General features: G+C 37.9%; 2 protein-coding genes across 2 annotated transcripts in view; one reads left to right on the top strand and one right to left on the bottom strand.

Annotated features, from left to right (window-relative positions):
• Positions 1-5292: 5292 nt before the first annotated feature.
• Positions 5293-12473, top strand: LOC131935115 (uncharacterized). The gene is made up of 3 exons (XM_059291448.1): positions 5293-5890; positions 10188-10353; positions 10650-12473. The coding sequence occupies exons 1-3, from the start codon at positions 5385-5387 to the stop codon at positions 11448-11450; spliced, it is 1473 nt and encodes a 490-aa protein (XP_059147431.1). The 5' UTR covers positions 5293-5384; the 3' UTR covers positions 11451-12473.
• Positions 12474-12648: 175 nt separating this feature from the next.
• The window catches only part of LOC131935084 (cytoplasmic dynein 2 heavy chain 1), a 51971-nt gene continuing 38084 nt past the window's right edge, over positions 12649-26535 (bottom strand). Inside the window, exons 56-78 of the mRNA XM_059291374.1 lie at positions 26402-26525; positions 25107-25228; positions 24777-24990; positions 23772-24023; positions 23327-23347; positions 21524-21622; positions 21176-21299; positions 20827-20990; positions 20527-20646; positions 19863-20141; positions 19395-19550; positions 19098-19205; positions 18540-18744; positions 18236-18396; positions 17839-17964; positions 17575-17685; positions 17214-17448; positions 15976-16172; positions 14946-15167; positions 14564-14779; positions 14102-14301; positions 13737-13935; positions 12649-13473 (exon numbers count right to left, since the gene is read on the bottom strand). Coding sequence (XP_059147357.1) covers positions 13315-13473; positions 13737-13935; positions 14102-14301; positions 14564-14779; positions 14946-15167; positions 15976-16172; positions 17214-17448; positions 17575-17685; positions 17839-17964; positions 18236-18396; positions 18540-18744; positions 19098-19205; positions 19395-19550; positions 19863-20141; positions 20527-20646; positions 20827-20990; positions 21176-21299; positions 21524-21622; positions 23327-23347; positions 23772-24023; positions 24777-24990; positions 25107-25228; positions 26402-26525 — 3814 coding nt within the window. The 3' untranslated portion in view covers positions 12649-13314. The remainder of the gene's footprint in view (positions 13474-13736; positions 13936-14101; positions 14302-14563; positions 14780-14945; positions 15168-15975; positions 16173-17213; positions 17449-17574; positions 17686-17838; positions 17965-18235; positions 18397-18539; positions 18745-19097; positions 19206-19394; positions 19551-19862; positions 20142-20526; positions 20647-20826; positions 20991-21175; positions 21300-21523; positions 21623-23326; positions 23348-23771; positions 24024-24776; positions 24991-25106; positions 25229-26401; positions 26526-26535) is intronic.

The raw sequence follows: 26535 nt of genomic DNA, 5'->3' as shown, positions 1-26535 counted from the left end.
TAAACATAATAGTCACGTGATGTTGCGTCATATGACACATGGATGCAAATAGATCGTCTTTAGGGTGATACAACGTATAGCTGTGTTAAAGTTTTTCTGGTCTAAACCTAAACGCAGGGGACTGACTAGAAACTGCCAACATCTTTTAAATACTACAATACTGAAGAGTAAAACATAACGAATTCAACCATTTGTTTTAGATTTTGTGTGTTGTAATTTTTTCTATGACGGTAAAGTTCCACATAGAGCACGGTGGCAGTCCTGTGTGTTGCTGATCTGTTTGTGACTGTGGTATAAAACTATGGGCCTGATAGGGCAGGGGGGGGGGGGGGGGACAGCACATGCATGACCGTTTTCCTACCTGTCGCTGTCCAATTAAAAGCCTACAGTTCATAACGTGCTTTTTGGCTTGGCTTGGTTAAGGAGGGTACACAACACAGGTAATAATTGGCCTCGCCTGCGACGCATAAGGTATTTGCTGCCTGGTGCGGTTGTGCATCTAAATCAAACGAAAAGAAGGTTGACTTTGATGCTCTGTACATAAAAATTGTGTTTGATGCTTGATGTGATCCGCACAACCTTCAAAGTTACTTTCAAGAAAGACTATCCATTTTAGAGTATTTTGGATAAGGTAATACGGGTTACTTCCCTTTAAATGTAGCGGAAGCAAGCCCTTAGGTTTTTATGTATTACATCTACTTTATACATTTCTTTTTTTAAGTTTTAAAGCCAGTTAAAACAAGTACAGTACATTTAAATAAATACAAGGACATCTGTTTGGTGATAATCAACATGTTGAATTTTTTGTTGTTGTAATTTTCATATTTTTTTTTTAAAAAGCAACAATTGTTTTTTTACTAAGTTCATTATAGTACCTGGAACTGGAACTTCATATTGAAACACATTTCGGACGGTTTTAAAAAAACTTAAAGTGTTGTGCATTTTTTACGACGTCCTCACGTAGGGGTTAACGTAGGGCAGTGGGCCCTAGAGTTCGTCATTAAAATATGATTTATAGACACATACGAAATGTATACATTTAAGCGACACGGCAGCCTACTGCCCGTGCTTAAAAAAAAAAAAAAACTACAACAGCTCGGCAGGTATTTCTATGAAATTTATTAGCTACAGTCGTTAAAATAAAACAAAGTGAAAATCTAGATCTATAGGCCTAATGAACAGTGTTTCTTTCAGACTTTTTAAAATAAATTTCCGGTGGGGGGGGGGGGGGGGGCGGACGCAGTGTTTCTTCCAGACTTTTTTTTCTCCGAGGATGCACTTGATATTTTCGGGGGGGGGGGGGGGGGGGCGGTCAACATTTTCCGGGGGGGGGGGGGGCGGACACTAGTAAAAGTATGTTTACTATATAAATTCCATATCGTTCGGCGGGGGGGGGGGGGGGACCCCGAAGAGATGCCTGGAAGAAACTCTGGGCGGACGGCTGGTAAAAGTATATATTTTCTTTATAGATTCCATTCTGTTCAGGGGGGGGGTAGACTTTCTTCGGGGGGGGGGAGCAAGTAGAAATGCCTGGAAGAAACCCTGCTAATGAATATTAGTAATTAAAATTATTTAACGATTAGCAAGATGTAGGTCTAGCTAGAGGACCTAGTTTATGTGTTTTTTTTTTAAATCAAAGGCATTAGAATCGATTTACAGCCGTATATGTAGAAGCCTACGTTTTTCAGTCATCCAACCACATATTTTGATTCTTTATTAATAGAGTAGATTGTAAAAATAAAATTCCATAGCTCTAGAAATCTAGTCAATTTCTGGATCAATATTTGTTTCTCGACCGCTAGAATTTACTCCGTTGACAACGAGAAAGCATAAAAATGGCGGACCGACGTAGAAGATCGATATCATAACTAAATTAAACCTAGACTAGATCCAGATCTAGATCTACTTCTCGTTAAATTTTTTTGTATTGCATGTTTGGATGCACAACTAAACTGAAATATAAATCTAGATCTAGATTTCTATCTGAAGTGTTGTATTCCTGCTTTTATTCGTTCTCAAAAGAACTTTTTGTAAGTTAAAAGTTTCAGTTCCTTTGTGAGTTTGTTACCACTTGTGTTCTGTACTTGTAGTGTACAGTAACCTGTGTACAAACAAAGTGAGTGTACTACTGACACTGTAATGAGTAAAATATAGTTTTTAGGTCCTATTTGTATATATTAGGTACATAAACTATTTAATGTTTAATCAATAATCATATATAGTATTATATATAGATCTAGTTTAGTATACTGTATACTGTAGCGTACGCAGGGGGGGAGCAGGGGGAGCGGCCGCTCCCCCTCTGGCCATTTTCAGCAAAGTGGCGCCTTTTTGGAAACTTTTTAAACTCAAAGTTTTAAACAATGATATTTGTTAAAAAAATATTTTTGGTCGGCATATCTATGTAAATCACAAGATTTCTTTTCATGCAGCAATTAAGCATTATTGTACTAGTCTAGTAGTGTCTACGTTTACAACACGTATTAACAGCTGCATCAGTTAGCCATTCTAAAAATAACCATTAAGATGCATTGGAATTTTTAAAAATCCTCTACCGGTAGTACCACTTTGCAAGAGGGGTGTTAAGTTTAAGGCAACTGTATAATGTATTTGCTTACAAATAATTGCATTAGAAAATGTTATACATAAAACTTCACACATAATTACTTTATTTATACAGTTTGAATCGTGTGGTTAATTTTTTGAAAATTACAATACAGAAACAAATACAACTGATGTGGCACCTTTATTTAAATTTACTTATGGGCAAGCTGCGTAGCGGTGGGAAATTTTGACACGGCCAACAAGGTCATTGTCATCACGATGAAGAAGTAGTATTCTTACAGTTTGGGCGATAGTGATACGATTACAAATTATATGAAACAGTTACAACCCATGGACCCCTCTGTAAAAAAAAATTATTGTCATAATACCACTGCTACTATTTCTGAATCAGTATACATGTGTAATATATATGTATGTTTAGAACAGTCATCTAAAAACTGACGCTATGTTCACTCTGAGTTGGTTATCTTCCCCCCCCCCCCACACCTTACCACCACAATTGTGTAGAGCGACATTATTGTCACACCTAGGTATACACTGGGTTGGATAATTGACCTAAAGTGACCGGACAGTAAAAAGGTGTGTGAGCAATACAGTGATCTAACCCATACCTATCACTATATTAAATAAACCGGGAGTGATCTCCCCTAAACTTTCTCGAATATTCTTATATAAAATAACAGGGGATGGGAACTCGGGCTATAGACATGATTTTTAATCTATTTTAAATACTTAAAGTTTTAAAAATAGAATAAAATCTCGTAGACAAATTAATTGCACACCAAGTGAACGCCAAATAAAAAAGCGCATAATAGTGCGCAATATTATTAGTACTTCTAAAATTTACATTAGTTTTTTGAGAAATCGAAAGTAGCGTAAATTACTACTTCCAGTCAACGGAAATTACTCAAAATTTAACAGAAGGTAGAGAATTAGATCTTTTACTTACATGTGAAATTTCATGTATCTATCTCAAATAGTACTCAAGTTATAGTACCACTTCCGGTTGTCGGAAATCGCTCAAAAGTTGATACGGATCTACGATTTTGATAAAATACTTATATATGAAATTTCATCAACCTAGCTGTAACGGTACTCAAGTTATCGTGTTTACACACAGACACACAGACACACACACAGACATACGGACAAGATTGCAAAATTATGTTTTTCCGTATCAGTGAGGTGTAAAACGTCGAGATTTGTAAAAATCTCGATTTTTTTTTTGCACGATTACAATACTTTCTCTATAGTACGTATATACGAGAAAGTAAAAATGATCTTTAAGGAACACAAAGAAGCAGTAGTTAAATAATATAAATATGACCTGAACTAAATGACCGACATATAGTTAATTGTAGGCTATTATTCCGATTGCTTATCTGTTATAGTGAAAAGCGTGCTTTTATACCAACTCTGATTTAAAAAAACTTTCATTATGCTGTAATAATTTAGCATTTATAATGACAATATATTTAATTCTGATTATAGACAAAAACATTTTGTTAACACGAATAGTTTTAAACAATTTCATTATATTCTAAAGTAACTATTTATTTGTTTTGACATTTATAATTAAATGTGTAGATATATACATATTTATATTAAGAGAGTGATTATTTCCCCTATTGCACATGTCTTGAATAATTTCCCAGGAATTATTAAGTAAGAAATTTTTTACAAGAATTACAAAACAGATTGTGTTACGTTCATTGTTTTTGGTTGTAGTGTGTGTATATTTTGTTTGTTTTTTGTTTAGATTGATACAATTTTTTTTTTGTCGGCCTACATTGTGTGTTTTTTCTGATTTCTTCAGAGTGCTACTTTCAATTTATTTTACATCATAGCGAAGTAATGACATACAGCTAGTAATTATATATATATATATATATATATATATATATATATATATATATATATATATATATATATATATATATATATATATAAATACACGTATATAGAACTTGTTAAAAAATCGGCGCCTTTTTTTGCTCTTTTCGCTCCCCCTACAACGAAAACCTGGATACGCCTCTGACTGTATACTTTATAGGATAGGCCAATATATATAAATTAGGCCCTATTTACTATTTTTTATTTTATTTTTGTGTTAGTTTAAATTTTTTAAGTATTCTAGTAGTATTCTAGTTAGTAATTAGTACTATCCTACTAATTAGGCTTAATTGTCATAATTGATTCAATTAAGTACATTAACTAGGCCTATTTATTTTAAGTAATTATTTATTTTTAGGCTAATATTTTGTATTTATTTTATATCTTACCTGAAGAAGCCTAATAATAAATAACATAAATTCATTTTTTGGCTAAGAGTTGCTTAAGGCCTATTATTATTATGATTTTATAAGCCTACACGTATGTAAATTATATATATATATATATATATGTATATATATATATATATATATATATATATATATATATATATATATATATATGTATATATATATATGTATATATATATATATATATATATGTCATTAAATATGTTTCTTTGAAATAAAAATAAAATAGTAGGCCTACTTTTTTTCTAATTAGCAACTATAGCATACTATAGAAGAACTGCTAAATTTGTACGAATTTACTGCTTATTGTAGGCCATTTTATTTCTTAATATAATTTATATCATAAACATTACTCAATTTTAATCCTTGCCTTTAAATAGTATAGTTAAAGTAATGTTTGCATGATACCTACCTTGTGCTCCATAGATTTAACAACTTTAAAATATGGCCTCCTGTCAAATCTAGTGTCCTATTGGTCATCCATCTGTTCCACCTTCCAACATACAATGCCTTCACATGTTCATAGAAAGCTCTAAAAACTTTCTTTTGAAAGATAATAACTTTTTGAAAAGGAAAATAAGGGAAATGGATACTTACTCCCAAAAGATTTCATTTCCCCATAATGGAAATGTTAAGGACGATGAAAAAGATTTAGTTGAAGGAGAAAATAGTAGTCCGATACACACTAAATCTGGTATCAGACAAAATGGTTTACATAAACTTGATGACAGGAAATATATAGAAGCATTTGTTCATGGAGGATTTGATTCTTATGTGGAAAATGGCTTAGAGTTCCAGCACAATAAGTTTCTACAGAATGGCAGGACAGCAATGGATGTGTTAAATGGCAAGAGGGTGGCTAAACAAGCCTGGGGGGATCATAGAGACAGTGGCTCCGTTTGTAGCAGTGATGAGGCCACGGCCAACACACAGTTGCAGGATATTCCAGGGGGATTTAGGGCCAAACCCAACACTCCAGCCAGCATATACCAGCCAAACAGAAACATAAAACCCAGCTCAAGGTAAGCTTTGTGTGCAAGTTTTATACACACTAAACCCAGCTCAAGGTTAGCTTTGTGTGCAAGTTTTATAAACACTAAACCCAGCTCAAGGTAAGCTTTGTGTGCAAGTTTTATAAACACTAAACCCAGCTCAAGGTAAGCTTTGTGTACACGTTTTATAAACACTAAACCCAGCTCAAGGTAAGCTTTGTGTGCAAGTTTTATAAACACTAAACCCAGCTCAAGGTAAGCTTTGTGTGCAAGTTTTATAAACACTAAACCCAGCTCAAGGTAAGCTTTGTGTACACGTTTTATAAACACTAAACCCAGCTCAAGGTAAGCTTTGTGTACAAGTTTTATAAACACTAAACCCAGCTCAAGGTAAGCTTTGTGTACACGTTTTATAAACACTAAACCCAGCTCAAGGTAAGCTTTGTGTACACGTTTTATAAACACTAAACCCAGCTCAAGGTAAGCTTTGTGTGCAAGTTTTATAAACACTAAACCCAGCTCAAGGTAAGCTTTGTGTACACATTTTATAAACACTAAACCCAGCTCAAGGTAAGCTTTGTGTACAAGTTTTATAAACACTAAACCCAGCTCAAGGTAAGCTTTGTGTGCAAGTTTTATAAACACTAAACCCAGCTCAAGGTAAGCTTTGTGTGCAAGTTTTATAAACACTAAACCCAGCTCAAGGTAAGCTTTGTGTACAAGTTTTATAAACACTAAACACAGGAAGTTGTATACAGAACTTCACATAAAGTGTCACTAGCAAATAGCTGGTGTGTTCACATGTAAACTGCTCTCTGTTTCTTTGCTGGTTTTGATTTTTTAAAATTGGCTTTTATTTCTATCTGTTAGTACTTTAAAGATTATAGCAGGAGAACATAAATTATATTCTAAAACTTTGACATATATATAATACTAACTGCTACAGCTTTTGATCAATATTAATGTAATGTATTTATTTTGGCTTTTCTGCATTGCTTTTTACTAAGTTAGATCTAGATACTTTTATAAAAATTAATGGTATTATTTATAATGTTCTGAATATACTTCTCAGAGTTTCTTCCAGGCATCTCTTCATCTACTGACCCCCGAACGAAATGGAATTTATATAAAAAACATACTTTTACCACTGCCCCCCCCCTCAAATATTAAGTGCCCCCCCCCCCCCTCTGAGAAAAAAGTCTGGAAGAAACACTGATGCTACTAATACTACCATGCATGTAGGCCTAATTTTTTGAAAAAAATATAAGTATAACGGTCATTAGTTAAGTTATACTTTTGAAGTTAAATACAAAATAGTTTTAAAAGTCAGATTTAAAAAATCTAAAATTTATATGACAGATTTTTAGAAAACTTTGTGGTCAGTTTAGATTTCTGGTCTTGCACTGCAGTGAGGATATTATAAATTGCTGGGCATTTGTTGGGGAACTACAACTGACTTTGTGAAGGGGAGGTGTGAAAGTTGATGTTTACTGGAGCTGACAAGTCATTGCTTATATTTTGGAGCACATTACACTCTGGTGTGTTTTGATAGTGTTGGCACGACCTTTGACTTGTTGAGCCATTATTCCGTGATTGTTATTTCAAAATGCCACCCGATTTTTATGATGTACTGTGTGTTAGCATTAGCACATGTAACTCTGAGTTTGGGCTTTGTTAGCACTTGTATCTGTGTTCTGTGAGTTAGGGTTCATTAAATTAGGTAACTATTGTAATTAACAGTTAAAATGACGCATTAGAGGAGTCAGCATGAGAAGAAGTTTAAAAAAGACTGAGTCAACACTTTCAGATTATGAGATTAATTTTTTAATTAAGAAAAAATGGAATAGCTTTTTCCGTTTATAAAAAGTTCATAATTTTAGAATGATTTGAAATGCAAATTCCAGGCTAATGGTGAATGCACCACCGGATATAAGCTTGTCAACTGAGTAAAATACTGGTCTAGACAACGCATTTGATGGATTGGATTCTCTGCTCTAAACCTGCAGCTAAGTCTGCTGGTCTATGCGCGTGCAGGCAGGTTATTAAAAAAAAAACGTGAACAACAAAGGGCCATAATAGGGCCTTTAGGAATATGAATTTTTTTTTCATGAATTAAAGCTGAGTTAGTGTCACTGTGACTCATCCAATTTTAGTTAATCGATCTATTCTAGCATTTGGGTTGATTTGACTGTTTATTGACGACATAATAGCTTTGTCTGTTTCACTGAGTTTTATATTAAGTGTATATGCACGATGTAACTTCATTTTTAACTTGTCGAGTTCTTTATACAAGAATTTTATTTAGAGACTGCCGATCGCTTTCCTTTTAAGTTTAACGCTTTACTCTCGGCCGCTTTGTCTCCGCCGGTCTCGCATAGAACAGATTAACATAATGAACCTCCGACACGGGGCCTTCATACAAAAACGCCGCACAGATTCAATGAGCCAGGTTTTTAACCATTTGTGGTTTACCCCAAGGGACTCTATTGGACCCGACACCATTGATCATGGATATTTTTTTTTCATTTGCTTTATTGATTAATCTGTACGAGCCATTAAGAAATAAGGAACTGATCCGATCGGTCGACTGGTTCGGTGTGTCTGCTAGTTTATGATTTTAATCCTCGACCGACCAGTTGGCCAATTGCTTTAGCTTATGAATCGATTTTTTTTTCATGAATTGCCTGGTTGGATTTTAGTTGGGAGAGTATGAAGTCGTGTTTTACAGACCAATTTATTAACGCTGTGAGTTAAGCCTAGTGCTATTTGCAGAGATTTTAGCTGTGAATTTTTCGTGTCACGTTTGGTGTCGTTACTATTCGGATCTTGTGTTTTTTCTGATGACTTTGTGTCACACACGTTTCTTACACGAAGTAACATGATAAGATGTGAATTGAAACCAGTGATCCTTTGGTGCATTTTATTTACTGGTTGCAAACCGATATCATAACACGCCTACATCTGATATTCAGTAAGCAATTACATTCTCAAATGGTTTGTAAGTCTATGTAGATATTAATAAAAAAAAAGCCCACAAGGCTTACGAAAGTGTTGTGTTGTATTTGGTAAGAAGTGTTGTGTTGTGTTAGCAGTGTTGTGTTGTGTTAGCAGTGTTGTGTTGTGTTAGCAGTGTTGTGTTGTGTTAGCAGTGTTGTGTTGTGTTAGCAGTGTTGTGTTGTGTTGTGTTAGCAGTTTTGTGTTGTGTTAGCAGTGTTGTGTTTGATCAGAAGGGTTCTCTTGTGTTACTATTCGATAAAAGGTTCCAGTGCAGCAAGGACCGCTATTGGTAGATATACAGATGGCCAAGACAGCTATGATATTGTAGATGTAAACTGGAGAAGTTTAGCGCCATATCATAGTACGGTCTGTTGTAGGACTGGACAGTGGCCAGAATACGGTCTGCTGTAGGACTGGACAGTGGTCAGAATACGGTCTGTTGTAGGACTGGACAGTGGCCAGAGTACGGTCTGTTGTAGGACTGGACAGTGGCCAGAGTACGGTCTGTTGTAGGACTGGACAGTGGCCAGAGTACGGTCTGTTGTAGGACTGGACAGTGGCCAGAGTACGGTCTGCTGTAGGACTGGACAGTGGTCAGAATACGGTCTGTTGTAGGACTGGACAGTGGCCAGAGTACGGTCTGTTGTAGGACTGGACAGTGGCCAGAGTACGGTCTGCTGTAGGACTGGACAGTGGTCAGAGTACGGTCTGTTGTAGGACTGGACAGTGGCCAGAGTACGGTCTGTTGTAGGACTGGACAGTGGCCAGAATACGGTCTGCTGTAGGACTGGACAGTGGTCAGAATACGGTCTGCTGTAGGACTGGACAGTGGCCAGAGTACGGTCTGTTTGTGGACTGTGCCGTGTACTTTGCCTCACCTCACGGGCGTTGTGCCCAATAGTGTTGTTCACACAGAGGCCACTTAGCACAGTGTTTTACACCGATGACGTCACTCAACATAGTATTGTACACGGCGATGTTTTGACTCAATTAAAATTGCTATGCTTAGCATATTGACCTAAGAATTTAATATTTATTCAATATAAATCAATAATTAATTTTACACGTACTTCCCATTGTTGATCTTTCTTTAATAAAATGTTTTTCGTCACTCTATCAGCCAGGAGCGTCCCCGAGCCCACCCCAGTGATTCTAATCTAGCAATAAAATAACTCGCGATAGCCGTAAAATCTTAATCAGCTGTGATGTTTTAGTTTTATATTTGTGTGAGGCCTAAGTTAGATAACTCACGGTGTATGTTCATATTCAAACGTTTAAGAGTGCTTGCCCTTTTTAGACAAATTTCAGTAAATTTTATTTTGTTTTCTAGGGTTGATGGCTGGGAGGATCCTGAGAGGATGATTCAGAGTGTGAGTTCTGGTCTGTCAGTGAGAGATGATGTCATGACACATGACAGGCAGATGATATTTGACTCATCGTTGTCCGGCTATTACCTGGTCACACAAGACAAACCGGCACCAATGGAACCTCTCCAGGTAGGGCTCTAAACTTTTAGATGGAACCTCTCCAGGTAGGGCTCTAAACTTTTAGACATGAAGAAGAGTTTGTTGGTAATTCTGTGATTGTTATAAACAATATAAATTTTAGTTATTCTCACTATTTTACAGGTAATAAAAGCTTATGCACTGCTTCAGTTATGTCAAATTTAACTCTGTTATTGAGCTATGACTTTTCAGCAGTATGTCATGTTGATGTATGGCATTTTGTCAGCTGTATAGCTGTATCGCGTCATTTGGGAATGCCTTTTCAATGTTTGTTTTAATTGTTGCAGGTATGGAGAGGATATAAAGGCAATGTTTATTTCCAGCCAATTGTAATTAAAAAATTGAACAGTGCGCCATCCAGACCCTCGACGTATAATCAGAAACATTCATCAAGGCCAGTAATTCAGCCTAGATCTGCCTCTTCAGGGCCAGTAACTCATGCCTCAGGCAGCACCACTAAACCTTATCGCTACATCAACTCCTCCCCTCAGGTGTATGTGCTGGACAAGGAGGCGGTCATCAGCTCGTACAGCGACAAAATGCACGAGGAGCTCAGGTCCATTGAGAAAATAGAGTCCACGGGTAGCCTGGCTGTGAGACCAATCAGCCACAGCTTCATCACGCCGAGGGGCAAACAAATTCAAAACATGAGAGACAGGATATGCAAGGGAAGTAACTTCCACACTTCCAAACCCAACAACCTCAAAAATAATGACAATAGAAAATTCTTGAGCGCTCAGGTTTCAAACAGGAAGCAATTTTTTCTCGGCTCCGCCCCAAAACGCAGACCTAACGCTGCAGCTGTCAAACAAGATGCAAATCTTGTGGTGAATGGCGACAAGTTCTCCCCCGCCCCAGTTGTGTCCCCCCAGTTTAAAAACTCGCCATATTCCAGCAGCGTGCAGCGCGCCACCATGAACACCCCAGACTCACACGCCTCCTATGATAGGTTACCTACCCTGGAGGAAGTGAGCTCAGGTTTGCAGAAGGTCGAGGTCAGTGAAAATTTGCTGCACCAGGATGAGCCTCATTCTGAATCTCTCAATCAAATCACTCACTCAGGAGATAACAAAACATTGACTCGTTGAAATGAGATTTAAGGGTATCTAACTCTTATCTAGTTAATTTAAACATAATTTAGAAACAAATTTAATACCTTTTTTATTCAAACTCTAGAATAAATATAACCAACTTACACTTGAATATTGTAATAAACTTGGACCTGATATTCATTAAAAAATAACTAGATCTTCGTTAAAATAAATCTGTTCTTTGTAGCAATTAGATGATACCACACTTTCCCTATTGCCATAACTGTTGATGTAATAGTAGCAGGAACATCACTAAGATCTCTAAACTAGATCCCTACATGGTGATCTGAATGTGTTTATTCTACAACTCCAGCGACCTGAATTATATAAAATGTTTAATTGAATTACCCACTGTTATAAGAAAATGTGTATCTTTACTAAATTAGATGTGACTGGTAAATGTTTATTTATTGTATTTATTGCTTTCATTATGTTTATTACAGTTTATTCTATTAACAAATTCTCAGACATGGAGTCAGATTTTTTATTAATTTATAATTTTTGATGTTGACAAAAAGTTTTTGTAAATATTGACCTTTATGAAAAATCTGTATTGATTTTTTACGCAATCAAAATGTATTATTATACTTAGCTTATAAATACAATTTTTGTACCAGATGAGCAAAGTTCCTTACTTAACCCTGAGTCCATACATAATCACACAAATTGGGGCAGGTAATTGCAGCTGGGTATTGTAAGGATATCACTCCTGTCTCGTCCATGGTCCCACAATTATAATAATGATAACAACAATAATAACCATGTGATGTATTTTTTAAAATAGTTTATTACAACTTACAAGGAGTTAATGTAAAGATATTATCAGAGCAAATAGTAACTATGCTTTTTTTTACATTTGTTGCTAAATGTATTTTGACTTGCCAGTATTAATTCTAAGACTGTCCAGTATTAAGTCTTGATCCATTTAGAATGATATAAAATTTGTTGTATTTATATGCTCATGTTACCAATTTTGTAACACAATATTTTGTATGTGGGAACCTAATTAAAATGTGAAATTTAAAAGAGACTTGTTCATTTATTTTCAATTATTGATTGGTTTTTGCTTTGTTAATTGTCACTTTTATGATAGGTTAAAATGAGATTGAATATTTCTCTGATACAACTTTTTAAAAGCTCAATAACAGAATTTATTGATCTCATCAAACAATGAACAAAAACAAAAAGTCCATGTAATAATAGAATTTATTAGACAATTTGTGTAATAATTAAAAGCACTAAACTCACTAACCAATAATAAACACAAGAAATGGTCCATATATTATCACAGTTTCAACCTGCTTCAAACACTTGCAGTGGACGGACATCAGGGGTAGGTAAATAAATCAAACTTTATACATGTTTTTTAAACACCTCTATTTAAGGCATATATCAGAAAATAGACATCTAGCTTATTTCATTTAAGTACATGTATATTTATATTTTACACAACAAAAAATTTTGAAAGAATACTTTCAGAATGTAGAAAAAAAATGTGTAAATAGCTGAATGTTAGATGTAGATCTAAACAGCTGAATAATGGTTCAGTGGACAGATTCTTTCCAAATATTAAATTCAAAAAAAAATTATCAAAACATCACAAACTTTAACTAGCAGTAATAAATTATTTAATATTTTAAAAATGTAACAAAATAATTACAATATGAAAATCAATACGATGTATCACGTAGATCCACATATTATTGACCTGACCTTTTCAAATTTAGAACTAAACATTTTATTTGATATGAAATAAATCAAAACAAATAACAGATTACAGAAATTTACTTTAAATCCAGTCTGAATTCCGTCATATCTAATAGTCCCAGTCCATTTGTTTACAGTTAACCCTGTGCTAATGTTATTCATTCCTTAAGAACAGTGCTGCCCCAGTCTGCAGCCATTGGTCAACATTTCCTCCACACGGGACGTCCAGTCTGGTCACTATCCTGTCTCTGGTACTGGAGTAGTAGATGGGCAGAGAGATGGTCTCTTCAATGCCGTATGGGTCTGGGGCATCCTGCAATATCAAATAATTTATTTTCTTATGGCTTTCAACTTGAAATAGGGTTGGACTCAAAAAATGTAAAATGTCAATAATAAAAAAAACCCGTCTTTTTTTTTTGTTTTTATGCTAAGAATTTTTGCCAAATCAACAAAGCCACTAAAACCTGCATCACTATTTACAAGCAGGATTTGCTGTTTCTCACATAAAAAAAAGTATCAAAAATTATTTCTAGTAATTCTAGTCAGTCATTCAGACATCTAAAGCCTTGACCCTACCTTTGGCACCCATGATACCATGCAGGGCGGTATCGCAGAAACTATGGGTGAGTCTCTCTGGTTTTCTGACAAGCGACTGCCATCAAAGGTGCAGCCTTCCAGCTGTAGACCCCCAATTTTCACAGTCACACGCGCGCCCTGAATAGACCCGCGCCAGCTGCAAGCAAACTTTAAGCTGTCCATGGAACACTTGATTTCCCTGAGGCAAACAAAATTTTTATAATTGAACAAAAACATACAGGTGGTGGTGTGGTGTAGCTGTACTGGTTCTAAGGGATGGCATGTTTGGAGGTTAGAGCTTATACACTGCTCCATAAAAGTACATTAAGATTAGGTTAATTTATGAATGAGTCTTAGACCTTCACCTTGCTATCTGCTGCCTGAAGGCATTGAGGAATGTGTCAGGTCTGAAGAGTTCAGAAAGGTCAAGGGTTTCTTTGAGCAGAGTCCCAGACTGAGCCCGCTCGACCCAGGTCTGTATGGCAGCCGCACGGGTCACCAGGCCACGCAGGTACTGGACTGGGTCTTCTGGCCCGTCCCACTTGCTCAGCCAGTCCAGGGGAGTCTGACAACAAAAGATAGGGACACCACGGTATTCATCAGCACAAAGGATTTATGGAAAGTTTTTTTTTTACAACAGCCAAAATAGATGTTTTCTTTATCTACGGAAATTCTATGGAAAATTTATTTATATGTTGAAAAAACAGATACTCTACTCTATCTGTCTAATTTGAATGTTTAAAAGGATACTTTATATGACTTTATTCTAATAATGTACACAAGGCAACCAAATATTTCAAGAGAAGCTCCAGTGAAAAGCAACCGACCTCCTGATTAAGAAGAGCAGCTGCCAACATCTGCACATCAGAGGTCAAGAGTTGTGTTCCCCTGATGACCTTGCTCAAGGCAGCCAAAGAAGCGTGCACCGATTGGACCAGCTTGATGGCGTTGTAGCTCTCCAGCTTTATGAAGGTCAGAACTGGGGACTCATTGGTGGCTTTCTCAGATGGTGGCGCCACCTTTGATTGGATGAGACTCAGCCCCTGTGTGATATACAAGGGTTTATACATGAAACTTTCTTCAAATAATTGTATGTAGTCCAATTAAACATTTGTTTGATTACCTATAATAGTTTGAAGTGTGATAGCTGTGTCTAATAAAATCAATAAACCCCTGGGTTAATAAATGGAGTGAACTGTGACCCCTGACCTGGTTGACCTTCTTCCATATGTTAAGTATAGGTCCAAGCTCTGTAGCCCACACTTCCTTGTCAAACTTGCTGGCCTTGATGTCTGAGCGCTGCAGCACACGCAGCTGGTTGATGACCTGTAGGCTGGTGACCCTCTGGGTTGACCTCTCAATGTTCTCCGGCAGGCCAAAGTAGGAAGGTTTGTCGTACTCTGGCAGCGCCTCAATCACATCGATGTAGTCCTGGCATTAACAAACAATACAGTAGACCAATAACAATCACATCAATGTAGACCAATAACAATCACATCAATGTAGACCAATAACAATCACATCGATGTAGCCCTGACATTAACAAACAATACAGTAGACCAATAACAATCACATCGATGTAGACCAATAACAATCACACCAATGTAGACCAATAACAATCACATCAATGTAGACCAATAACAATCACATCGATGTAGTCCTGGCATTAACAAACAATACAGTAGACCAATAACAATCACACCAATGTAGACCAATAACAATCACATCGATGTAGACCAATAACAATCACATCAATGTAGACCAATAACAATCACATCAATGTAGCCCTGATATTAACAAACAATACAGTAGACTAATAACATTTACACTGACAAGGACACAATGTTATTATTATATGATAGTACAACTGAAATGGTGAAATTGTATTGGAATATATTTTAATTGGAAAATATCAAGCCTTATACTGAATTTTACATTCCAATAAAAGTATTTCTTCTTCTTTCTTAATTGTAATGTAATTAAGTATTACGTGTAAAAATGTTATGCATGATATAAGCCACTGACTCCAATGTCAGCCTGCTTTCCTTCTGGATTTGCAACCAAGAACAAACTACAAGGCATCAGTTATTTGAATTTGGAGTTCTCTCCTAGAAAAGTTGCTGTCCCCAGTTAACAGGCCACATCTGGCTGGGGGTTCGAACTCAGGACTTTTCGGTTTAGAAACAAAGAGCTTTACTGATCCAACTACCCCTAATAAATGTATTAAAAAAGTCCTTACCCTGACATTTGTTGAGGTGGGCATCTTGAGAGGCCCCAGCCTTTTGCCCTTGTTCTGCTGGGAGATGATGGAGCTGTTGAAGAACTGCTGTAGGTAGGAGACCATGACCCCCATGTCCAGTGGGTTGTCCACCCTGCCGCCATAGATGGCAAACTCAAACAGACCATGCACAAATTTCCATTGAATTTGATCTTGGCCTGAAATTGGTGGCAAATATTTTTTTTTATTCACAAAAAAACTAAAAAAAAAATCCATCTAGTTCCACTTTGTGGTAAACAGAAATAGAACTAAACAAACTACCACAAAAATTTAAAAGATGAGCCACACTTAAACTAGGATTATCAAGTTGAATTTATCTTTAATCTACAAGAAAATGATTTAGTAACCTAATTCTAATGCTCTATTCCTATTCTAACCCATTCAAATGTTTTATTAACCCTTAATGGATTTTTAAAAGAAACCCAGAAATCTTTGTTAAGACAATCTGCACACAATGAGTACATTATTTGGCTAAAGTAAAAATTGTAAACAAGTTTGTAAGGAATCCAAGCAATATTAAACCATGTTAGCAGCAAAATCTCCACCACATTAGGATACACACACACAATGTTAGAGCATAGATCAAACCACATTAAATGTGTATTACACATCTCACTTTTTTTTCTTTACAAAACATCTCTTCTTATATTTGAACATAATAAATAAATATTAATGAGTTTGAGATATATGAACAGAAATCATATACATTGATTATTCCCACAAAAGCTGTGAATATAGCAAGTGTTATTTTACACACTTCACACAACACAATTTAACACCTCCTTCTCCAACATCATAGAGAGCTAGATCAATAAAAAAAATGGGTAAAAGAATTTAATACAACAATTATATCAGACACTTAGGGTGCATTCATTACTAGACCAAGTAAAACAACCTAATATTCAGCAGACGTTTGTCTAAACACCAGATATAGGTAACTGTCTGCACCAGCTAACACAGAACAACCTCAGACAACTCAACTACAATAAAGATTTACTACTAGCTGTTTGCACACCCAACAAGGGAGAGTACCAAGAAACCAGCCTTACCTCCCTTACACAGCCTGTCAATGATGTCGGCCCCTGCCCTGATGTCTGACGTAGAGAACAAGAAACCAGCCTTACCTCCCTTACACAGCCTGTCAATGATGTCGGCCCCTGCCCTGATGTCTGACGTAGAGAACAAGAAACCAGCCTTACCTCCCTTACACAGCCTGTCAATGATGTCGGCCCCTGCCCTGATGTCTGAGGTGGAGAACTCGTAGAACTTGGTCCAGCCCTGGGGGATGTACATCCTCCTCTCCTGCATGACAGCGTGGAACCAGGCCAGGGCAAACAGCGCCTGCGCCCGCAGCACGTTGCCTCCCCTGGCGATGTATTCTGGCGTCCAGCTCTCATAGCTTCTCATGAGGTTACGCTTGACACCAGGTGGCGCCTGGTGATTGGACAAAAAGGGGATCACAGGATTAAAATGATACAAAGTGTAAGGTTATTTTGTGTTCCTTCAGCAGTTGTTAAACCATCCTGTCATGTGACTAATGGGACAATGACCTTGTCTTACCTCATAAGTGACCTTGAGACTAGACTGTAAAAGAACAGTTGGAAATTTGGGGTGGACTTCAGACGTCATCCAAAGTCTGAAGTCATTGTGTGGTTGGAGGGTGTTCATTTCCTGGGGAGGGGGGGGGATAAAATATTGTTTTTAAATTTGTTATATCATGTTATGTGAACACATCATAGCTGTGTACATAAAATCTACACAAAGAAACTGGCTAAACCCATCTACTGACTGCTTACAAGCTGTAGTAAATGAAAGAAATTTTACCTTCTCAAGGGCAGGTAACCATGAGGTGACCAGATGAAGATTTTTGAGACACAACCAGTTGCCGTTCTTGGCACAGTCATGGAGGAGTTTCATGGCCACTTCTGCTTGACCTTGACCCATGGCAACCTTTGACATAGTTTTGGTGTTGCAATGAACTATATCAGCATAAACATATTCTAGACAAAAAGATTACTCAACAGGTTATCTGACTATTAATGTTAGACCATCACCACCAGAATCATCACAACTAGACCATCACTAACAGACCAGCATCATTTGATCAGCACCACCTGCCTGATGGTACCTCTCTATGGCAACCACCAGACCATTATCACTACACCATCACCACTATACCATTACCATTATACCATCACCACCAGACCATCACTAGACCTACCTGATGGTACCTCTCTATCCCAATGGTCTCAGCCGCCAGTTCCTGCAACTCCTGTGAGGGGTCCACACCAGGGGAGATCACTATCAGGATGGGCTCCATGGCGATGGATTCTTGGAACAATTTCTTCAGGTTCATGAAGGGTGGGGAGAGTTCTTTCATGTCTGGTAGCCAGAAACATGCAGAGTTTTTATTTTAGCAGAGTCACAGAAACAAGTGGGGATCACAATTAAGATTAAAAATACAAATTTTTTTGTAAACACATATTGTATAACAATTTTTAAACAAATATAAAATGTGCACATACTTAACGCCCTGCATGCAAACAAGCCCATGGCGCTGACCAGTCGGTCAGGTCTGGTGGCCTGTGTGATGAGAACTTGCTGGAACAAGGAGACCTTCCTCTCAACACTGCTGGGAAACTCCTGCTCACACTGACTGCTGCGGGCAAAGTTTGACCACAGGCCAGCATCCTCTAGGTCCAGCATCTGGTACAACTTTGGGAAGTTCACCTGAGTGATGGAAAAAAAAAAGGTCAGAAATAAAAAATGTAGTCAGATGTGAACTGCCCTAAGTGACTATTTACCTTGAAGTAACCAAGAAGTCAGAAGTGACTATTTACCTTGAAGTAACCAAGTAGTCAGAAGTGACTATTTACCTTGAAGTAACCAAGTAGTCAGAGAAGTGACTAATTACCTTGAAGTAACCAAGTAGTCAGAAGTGACTATTTACCTTGAAGTAACCAAGTAGTCAGAAGTGACTATTTACCAAGTAGTCAGAAGTGACTAATTACCTTGAAGTAACCAAGTAGGCAGAAGTGACTATTTACCTTGAAGTAACCAAGTAGTCAGAAGTGACTATTTACCTTGAAAGCTGCAATAGCTGAGTGTCTCTCCTGATCCACCCAGGACGGGCCACGCCCACTGTCAGCTTTGACATCAGCTACCAGCATACCAGTGAAAGCTTCCCACTCCTGGACACAGAACAGCAAGTTAAATAATTAGATTACAGCATCAGTCATCAAAACTATCAATTAAATAGATTAAAATCTTTAAGTTAAGAAAAAAATTAACTAACTAAAATGAAAGTAAAACCATATGAAAAAAACCACAAAGTTTAAGTATTTTAAAAAACATTACAGATCTGGTATGAAAACGCTTACATTTTCCTCAAACAGCTCTGGCTTACAGCCGTGCACCATGTGTATGGCAAACATCATACGGTCAGCCTTGAACAAGGAGCGGCACACATACTCGTAGACCATCATGAAGAGCTTTGAGCTCAGAGCTTTCAACCTCAGCTCAGTGCCACTACCATCCTGCATCAAATATTTTGGTTACACGTTACAGTGATCAATTACATGTTACAATGATCAGTTACAAGCCAATAATCTATAGGCTATAATTTTTTAAGTAAAATTGATTAAATGATGTTAAAATGTGAATATTATCAACATTTTAAAACTAGAAATAATGTTTAAAACCGCATGGAAAAATTATTTGTGTACATGATAGAATAGAAAATGCAAATGGGGAGACAGAAAATTATTTCTGAAGTTAAATTTTGTTTTGAATTGGATAAAGTTTATTAAAATGATGAGCCCCTGAACTAAAGTTCAAGGCTGTCTTACATGTTTAGACTGCAGCGCCCTCTGGAAGAGCCTGAGGAAGGCAGACAGTGAGAACCTGTACATGTTGTTGATCTTAGCCAGGTCGCTGATGACAAAGTACAGACAACTCCCACTCTCCGCCAGGGGGAGGTAAGTGTTGCGCTCCTGGTCCAGCGACGTCTGCAGCCTGACGGACTCGACCAGGGAGTCTGTGATGGTGATACTGCTGGCCTTGGTTTTGTTGAGGGAGTCCAGGAGTTCCTTGTTCTCCAGAATGTTCCCTTTAGCATTGGCCAGTTCCTGGGGGGAAAATGTTTGAACCAAGTCAAACACTGGCACAACAGTCCTTTAAAGATAAACTGTAGGCTACCACATACTTAAATGTTTGGGTATTTAGGTCCAAGGATGGGTGTGGTTTATATGAGTGTGGTTTGTGTGTGGTTTGTGTGTAGTTTGCATGGGTGTGGTTTGCATGGGTGTGTGGTTTGTGTGTGTGTGTGTGGTTTGTGTGTGTGTGTGTGGTTTGTGTGTGGTTTATATGAGTGTGGTTTGTGTGTGTATGGTAAGTGTTTGTGTGGTTTGTGTGTGTATGGTAAGTGTTTGTGTGGTTTGAGTGTGTGTATGGTTTGAGTGTGTATGGTTTGCGTGAGTGTGGTTAGTGTGTGTGTGTGGATAAAGCTCAAACCTCCAACAAGCTGGACTCTAGCTTGGCCAGCTGTATCTTCAGATCTTCCTCCTGCTTCAGCAGCTCTGTCTTCCTCAACTCCAGTTCAGGTTTTTCATTTTGTAACGTGTTAGCAAGCAGCTAAAATAAACAAAGTGTTAGCCAACAGCACAACTTTTTGTTTTAAATTACTGTTTTCATGTATACCTTTTAAACAATTACAGAGTAAAAATAAATGATGGCAAACTCAATGAAAAATGTAATGTGTGAGATTCAGCATGGGGTAGAGAGGGTCAAAGTGGGGGGTCAAAGGTCAGCTACCTGTCCAGTAAGTCCAGCGCGGGTGGTGGTAAAGTTGACCTCTGTGATGATGGCCGCAGCATCAGGTGGTATCTCAGGGCTGGGGTTCCTGGTGGTCAAGAAGAGACGGAACTCTTCGTTGTAGTCAATGGTTTTCTCCCCTATCTGGACAACATACCTGGGACCTGGGATTGGTACAAGGTCAAGGTTCATACATATCACAACATACTAAAACATACTACTACACACCAGAAGATACGAGCACAGACAGGTAAGTGGAGCAAGCATAGGAGGGGGGAAAGGGTACTAGCAGGAGTATTGCAGCACAAAAAGCATAACTAAACAAAGTTGTCTAGAGCCAGCATCTGACCTTGAGCCGTGAGATCTCCTCTCAGGAGGGGAAACAAGACAGGCTCTACTCCATCTACCTCTTGGACAATCAGGGTCTTGCCAAACCTGACAGCCAGCTCTAGCGCCGTGCTGAAGTTGGCGTCCTGTCAGGTAAGACGTAAGTCACATAAACCATGTTACAGCAAGCAACACAATCAACAACATAGTTGGTAACTGGCCCACAAGATGACCCACCAATTGACCCATGAGATGACCTATCAACTGACCCATAAGATGACCCACCACAAGACCCATCAACTGACCCATAAAATGACCCACAAGATGACCCATCAACTGACCCATGAAATGACCCTACAACAAGACTGACCTGCTGATTAATAACTTCCAGCCTGTTGGCCTTGAGATGAACTTTCAGCCACTCCGTGGCTCGAGATGACGGGTCAACCAGAAAAGGTCGCAGTGAACTCTGAAATAGGTGACAAGTTTATAGCCCCAACATGGAGATAAATCTTTAAAACATGTGACATTTTATAGGCCCCAACATAGAGATAAATACATCTTTAAAACATGTGACATATCTATAGTGCTCACACAGAACTTAGCAAACTTGGACTGAAATCATTTATATAAAGCCCAATTAGATACACACAAAATTTAGAGGGACAAATGGTTAAAAAAATTAGTAATTTAAAATTAACATCAAAGCTATTGTATTTTAAAAGTAGAACATTGTTTTATGAATGATTTATCAAAGCAAAGTTGATAAATTATTTTTTGAAAAAAAAGTTTTGAAAGCGGATGTTTTAAACAGAGTAAAAAAAAAAGCCTTAGTTCAAGTAACATATAGGGCCTACAGTAAAACTTGTTTCACACAAAAAAAAGTTATCATTTTTAACAGATTTAAATAAATAATAGCCATGCTTAACTGTGAAAAAATGAAAACATTTAAAAAATGTGTAGGTTGATAATAGAAAAACATTTTAAAAATTCAATCCACAAAGTTGTCAAACATACATTCTATACACTCAATTTTGTGTTCTGTTGTTTGTGCAGATATAAAAAGAATAAACCGGGAGTGATCTCCCCTAAACTTTCTCGAATATTCTTATATAAAATAACAGGGGATGGAAACTCGGGCTATAGACATGATTTTTAATCCATTTTAAATACTTAAAGTTTTAAAAATAGAATAAAATCTCGTAGACAAATTAATTGCACACCAAGTGAACGCAAATAAAAAAAGCGCATAATAGTGCGCAATATTATTAGTACTTTTAAAATTTACATTAGTTTTTTGAGAAATCGGAAGTAGCGTAAATTACTACTTCCAGTCAACGGAAATTACTCAAAATTTAACAGAAGGTAGAGAATTAGATCTTTTACTTACATGTGAAATTTCATTTATCTATCTGAAATAGTACTCAAGTTATAGGCTTTTAAAAAATTCAAAGTAGGAAAAGTACCACTTCCGGTTATCGGAAATCGCTCAAAAGTTGATACGTATCTACGATTTTGATAAAATACTTATATATGAAATTTCATCAACCTAGCTGTAACGGTACTCAAGTTATCGTGTTTACACACGGACAGACACACACACGGACAGACACACACACACACAGACATACGGACAAGATTGCAAAATTATGTTTTTCCGTATCAGTGAGGTGTAAAACGTCGAGATTTGTAAAAATCTCGATTTTTTTTTTTTGCACGATTACAATACTTTCTCTATACTACGTATATACGAGAAAGTAAAAAGGAAAGCTTGGCTTAAGTGATCAATTTACAAGGAGCAGGTCAATAAATCAAACAGTTTAAAGCTTCAGACAGGGGAAAACATAACTCAAAACAAACTGATTGCAATTTTTTTAAATTCAAAGAAGCCCACTCAGAAAATGAATTAAAAGTTGACCACACAAAAAATTAAAAGTTGAGCACACAAAAATCAAAAGATGACCACACAAAAAAAAAAGAAAATTAAATGTTGACCACACAAAAGATTAAAAGTTGACCACACAAAAAATTAAAAGTTGACCAAACAAAAAATTAAAAGTTGACCAAACAAAAATGAATTAAAAGTTGACCAAACAAAAATGAATTAAATGTTGACCACACAAAAAATGAATAAAAAGTTGAGCACACCAACACTAAATGCTTAATGTCTTACCCCAATAGGAATATCATGCACCTGTTGTGTGTGTTGAAATTAAATATATTAAAATTGATTTAATTTAAACATGTGCTACATGCTCTCATAATGTGGTAGTTAGAAAACAATTACCAAGTGGCAAAACTTGGGTGAAATGGAGGAGTGGGAAGGAATGAAAATTGGGGTCCACATAATAGTTTATTACCAGTAGCTGCTTCATTGAAAATTGATTTGAAATTATATGTGGTTTATCCAAGTTGCAGTAGTTTTGAAAAAAAAAAACCATTCAACGCACCAAAAGGTAAAACATTCAAACATCTGAGCTTAAACCTTTTGACATTTACACAACACTTCTGTAGACCAACCATTCAACCCACCTGTAGACCAACCATCCAACCCACCTGTAGACCAACCATCCTACACACCTGTAGACCAACCCTACAACACTCAACCACCTACCCACCTGTAGTATGACCAGAGCATTCTCCATAGACAGGTCATCAGAGGGTAGACCCTCATTTTTCCAGATCAGCTGTTCACTCTCCGTAGAGAGGAACCTCCTCAGGTCAAACTTCTCCACACCTACAGCCTCCTGCCACTGTTGCAGGTAGTTGCGTCGTGTGTCCTCAGGTGCAGCAGACAGGTACGTGATGAAGGCCGCAGCCAGCAGAGCTCTCTTAGGCAGCACTTGCAGTTCTGTGGTTAACTCACCCACCTGGGGCAGGGCAAAGTTTTAGTGTAGTTATTAGATCACCAGCAGTTCTGTGGTTAACTCACCCACCTGGGACAGGGCAAAGTCTTAGTGTAGTTATTAGATCACCAGCAGTTCTGTGGTTAACTCACCCACCTGGGACAGGGCAAAGTTTTAGTGTAGTTATTAGATCACCAGCAGTTCTGTGGTTAACTCACCCACCTGGGACAGGGCAAAGTTTTAGTGTAGTTATTAGATAACCAGAAGTTCTGTGGTTAACTCACCCACCTGGGACAGGGCAAAGTCTTAGTGCAGTTATTAGATAACCAGATTTTTAGGGAAAATTATAATATCAACCAAAGACTCCAGGACCAAGCCATCACAAAAAAAAAAACAACACAACTTTGAACACATAATACATCTATCTGAATTACAGGGAAAGCAATGGTAGCCACCTGATGTTTTGGGCCAGTGTAAGAAACAAACCCCGTACCAACTTCCCTACACACTAGTTTCCTCCCTCACCTGCATCTCCCCCTCTCCCCTACTAGTCCCCCCCCATACCAACTTCCCTACACACTAGTTTCCCCCTCACCTGCATCTCCCCCTTCTCTCCTACTAGTCCCCCCCCCTCACCTACATTCCCCACCCCTTCACTTGCTCCCCTCTCCCCTACTAGCCCCCCCCCCCCACATCTTCATCTCCCCTTCTCTCCTACTAGTCCCCCCCCTCACTTGCATCTCCCCCCTCTCACCTACTAGTCCCCCCCCCCCTCACCTGCTGGTTCCAGCGCTGGTACTCCCCCTCAAGTTTGGAGACCAAGGTCTCAGCCGCGTCAATGGTCTCGTTCTCCCTGTCCAGCTTGATCTTCAGCTCCGCAGCTTCTTTGGTCAAGGTCTCAAACCTGTTGCGCAGGCTGGCCACTTTACGATCCACCTCCCCCAGGGCCTCGCTCAGCTTGGACATCCTAGACACAGCTTTGTCCAGGTTTCTGACAGGTTCAATTTTTAAAATTTCAGGCTGAGTTTTGCACAAGTTTTCAATGAGAAATTGTATAACAAGCTGAAGACAAAATTACATAAACTACGTGAAAATGTCAGAAATTACCTTTTCAGCTCATTCTGCTCCTTCTCAAGTGGCTCGATCTTCTCCAGGACGTAAGAGTACTTGACGTTGGCGGTCACCCAGGCTGCCAGAGGCTCTGCTGCTTGCGACGCTCGTCTTGCATTCTGGGAAACAACGGGAGTAATTTTTTTAATTGGAACAAAACTAGGGACAAGGTGTCTACAAACAACAGGAATCTGCATTTTTACTTTTTTTAAGACAAGGTGTCTAAAAATGGTTTAATGGGTTGAGATAGCAATTAAAAAATCAAGAGGTTTGAGGTAAGATTTTAAAAATTTAAGTTCTGACTTTAAAAGTTTGAAATGTGACTTGCTAAGTCAACACATGTGTCATGATCAGCTGGTGTTACCTTTGGTCAGTTGGTGTTACCTTTGGGTCAAAAGTCAGCTGGTGTTACCTTTGGGTCAAAAGTCAGCTGGTGTTACCTTTGGGTTAAAAGTCAGTTGGTGTTACCTTTGGGTCAAAAGTCAGCTGGTGTTACCTTTGGGTTAAAAGTCAGTTGGTGTTACCTTTGGGTTAAAAGTCAGCTGGTGTTACCTTTGGGTCAAAAGTCAGCTGGTGTTACCTTTGGGTCAAAAGTCAGCTGGTGTTACCTTTGGGTCAAAAGTCAGCTGGTGTTACCTTTGGGTCAAAAGTCAGCTGGTGTTACCTTTGGGTCAAAAGTCAGCTGGTGTTACCTTTGGGTTAAAAGTCAGCTGGTGTTACCTTTGGGTTAAAAGTCAGCTGGTGTTACCTTTGGGTCAAAAGTCAGCTGGTGTTACCTTTGGGTTAAAAGTCAGTTGGTGTTACCTTTGGGTCAAAAGTCAGCTGGTGTTACCTTTGGGTTAAAAGTCAGTTGGTGTTACCTTTGGGTTAAAAGTCAGCTGGTGTTACCTTTGGGTCAAAAGTCAGCTGGTGTTACCTTTGGGTCAAAAGTCAGCTGGTGTTACCTTTGGGTCAAAAGTCAGCTGGTGTTACCTTTGGGTCAAAAGTCAGCTGGTGTTACCTTTGGGTCAAAAGTCAGCTGGTGTTACCTTTGGGTTAAAAGTCAGCTGGTGTTACCTTTGGGTCAAAAGTCAGCTGGTGTTACCTTTGGGTTAAAAGTCAGCTGGTGTTACCTTTGGGTTAAAAGTCAGTTGGTGTTACCTTTGGGTCAAAAGTCAGCTGGTGTTACCTTTGGGTTAAAAGTCAGCTGGTGTTACCTTTGGTCAGCTGGTGTTACCTTTGGTCAGCTGGTGTTACCTTTGGGTCAAAAATCAGCTGGTGTTACCTTTGGGTCAAAAGTCAGCTGGTGTTACCTTTGGGTCAAAAGAATCTTTGTTTTTCCTCAACAGCTCCTCCACACTCTTCCTAATTTCTGGTGAAATATTTCTGGCATCAAAAGTCTGAATCTCTTCTTTCACACCTCTCTTGGCCAGAAAACTGAAAGGAT

This window comes from Physella acuta, unplaced genomic scaffold (assembly GCF_028476545.2).
Source record: "Physella acuta isolate Inbredline_101_S28 unplaced genomic scaffold, ASM2847654v3 ptg000131l, whole genome shotgun sequence".
NCBI lineage: Eukaryota > Metazoa > Mollusca > Gastropoda > Physidae > Physella > Physella acuta.
Note: the sequence above shows the minus strand (reverse complement) of the source record. Positions and strands in the feature narration are given on the sequence as shown.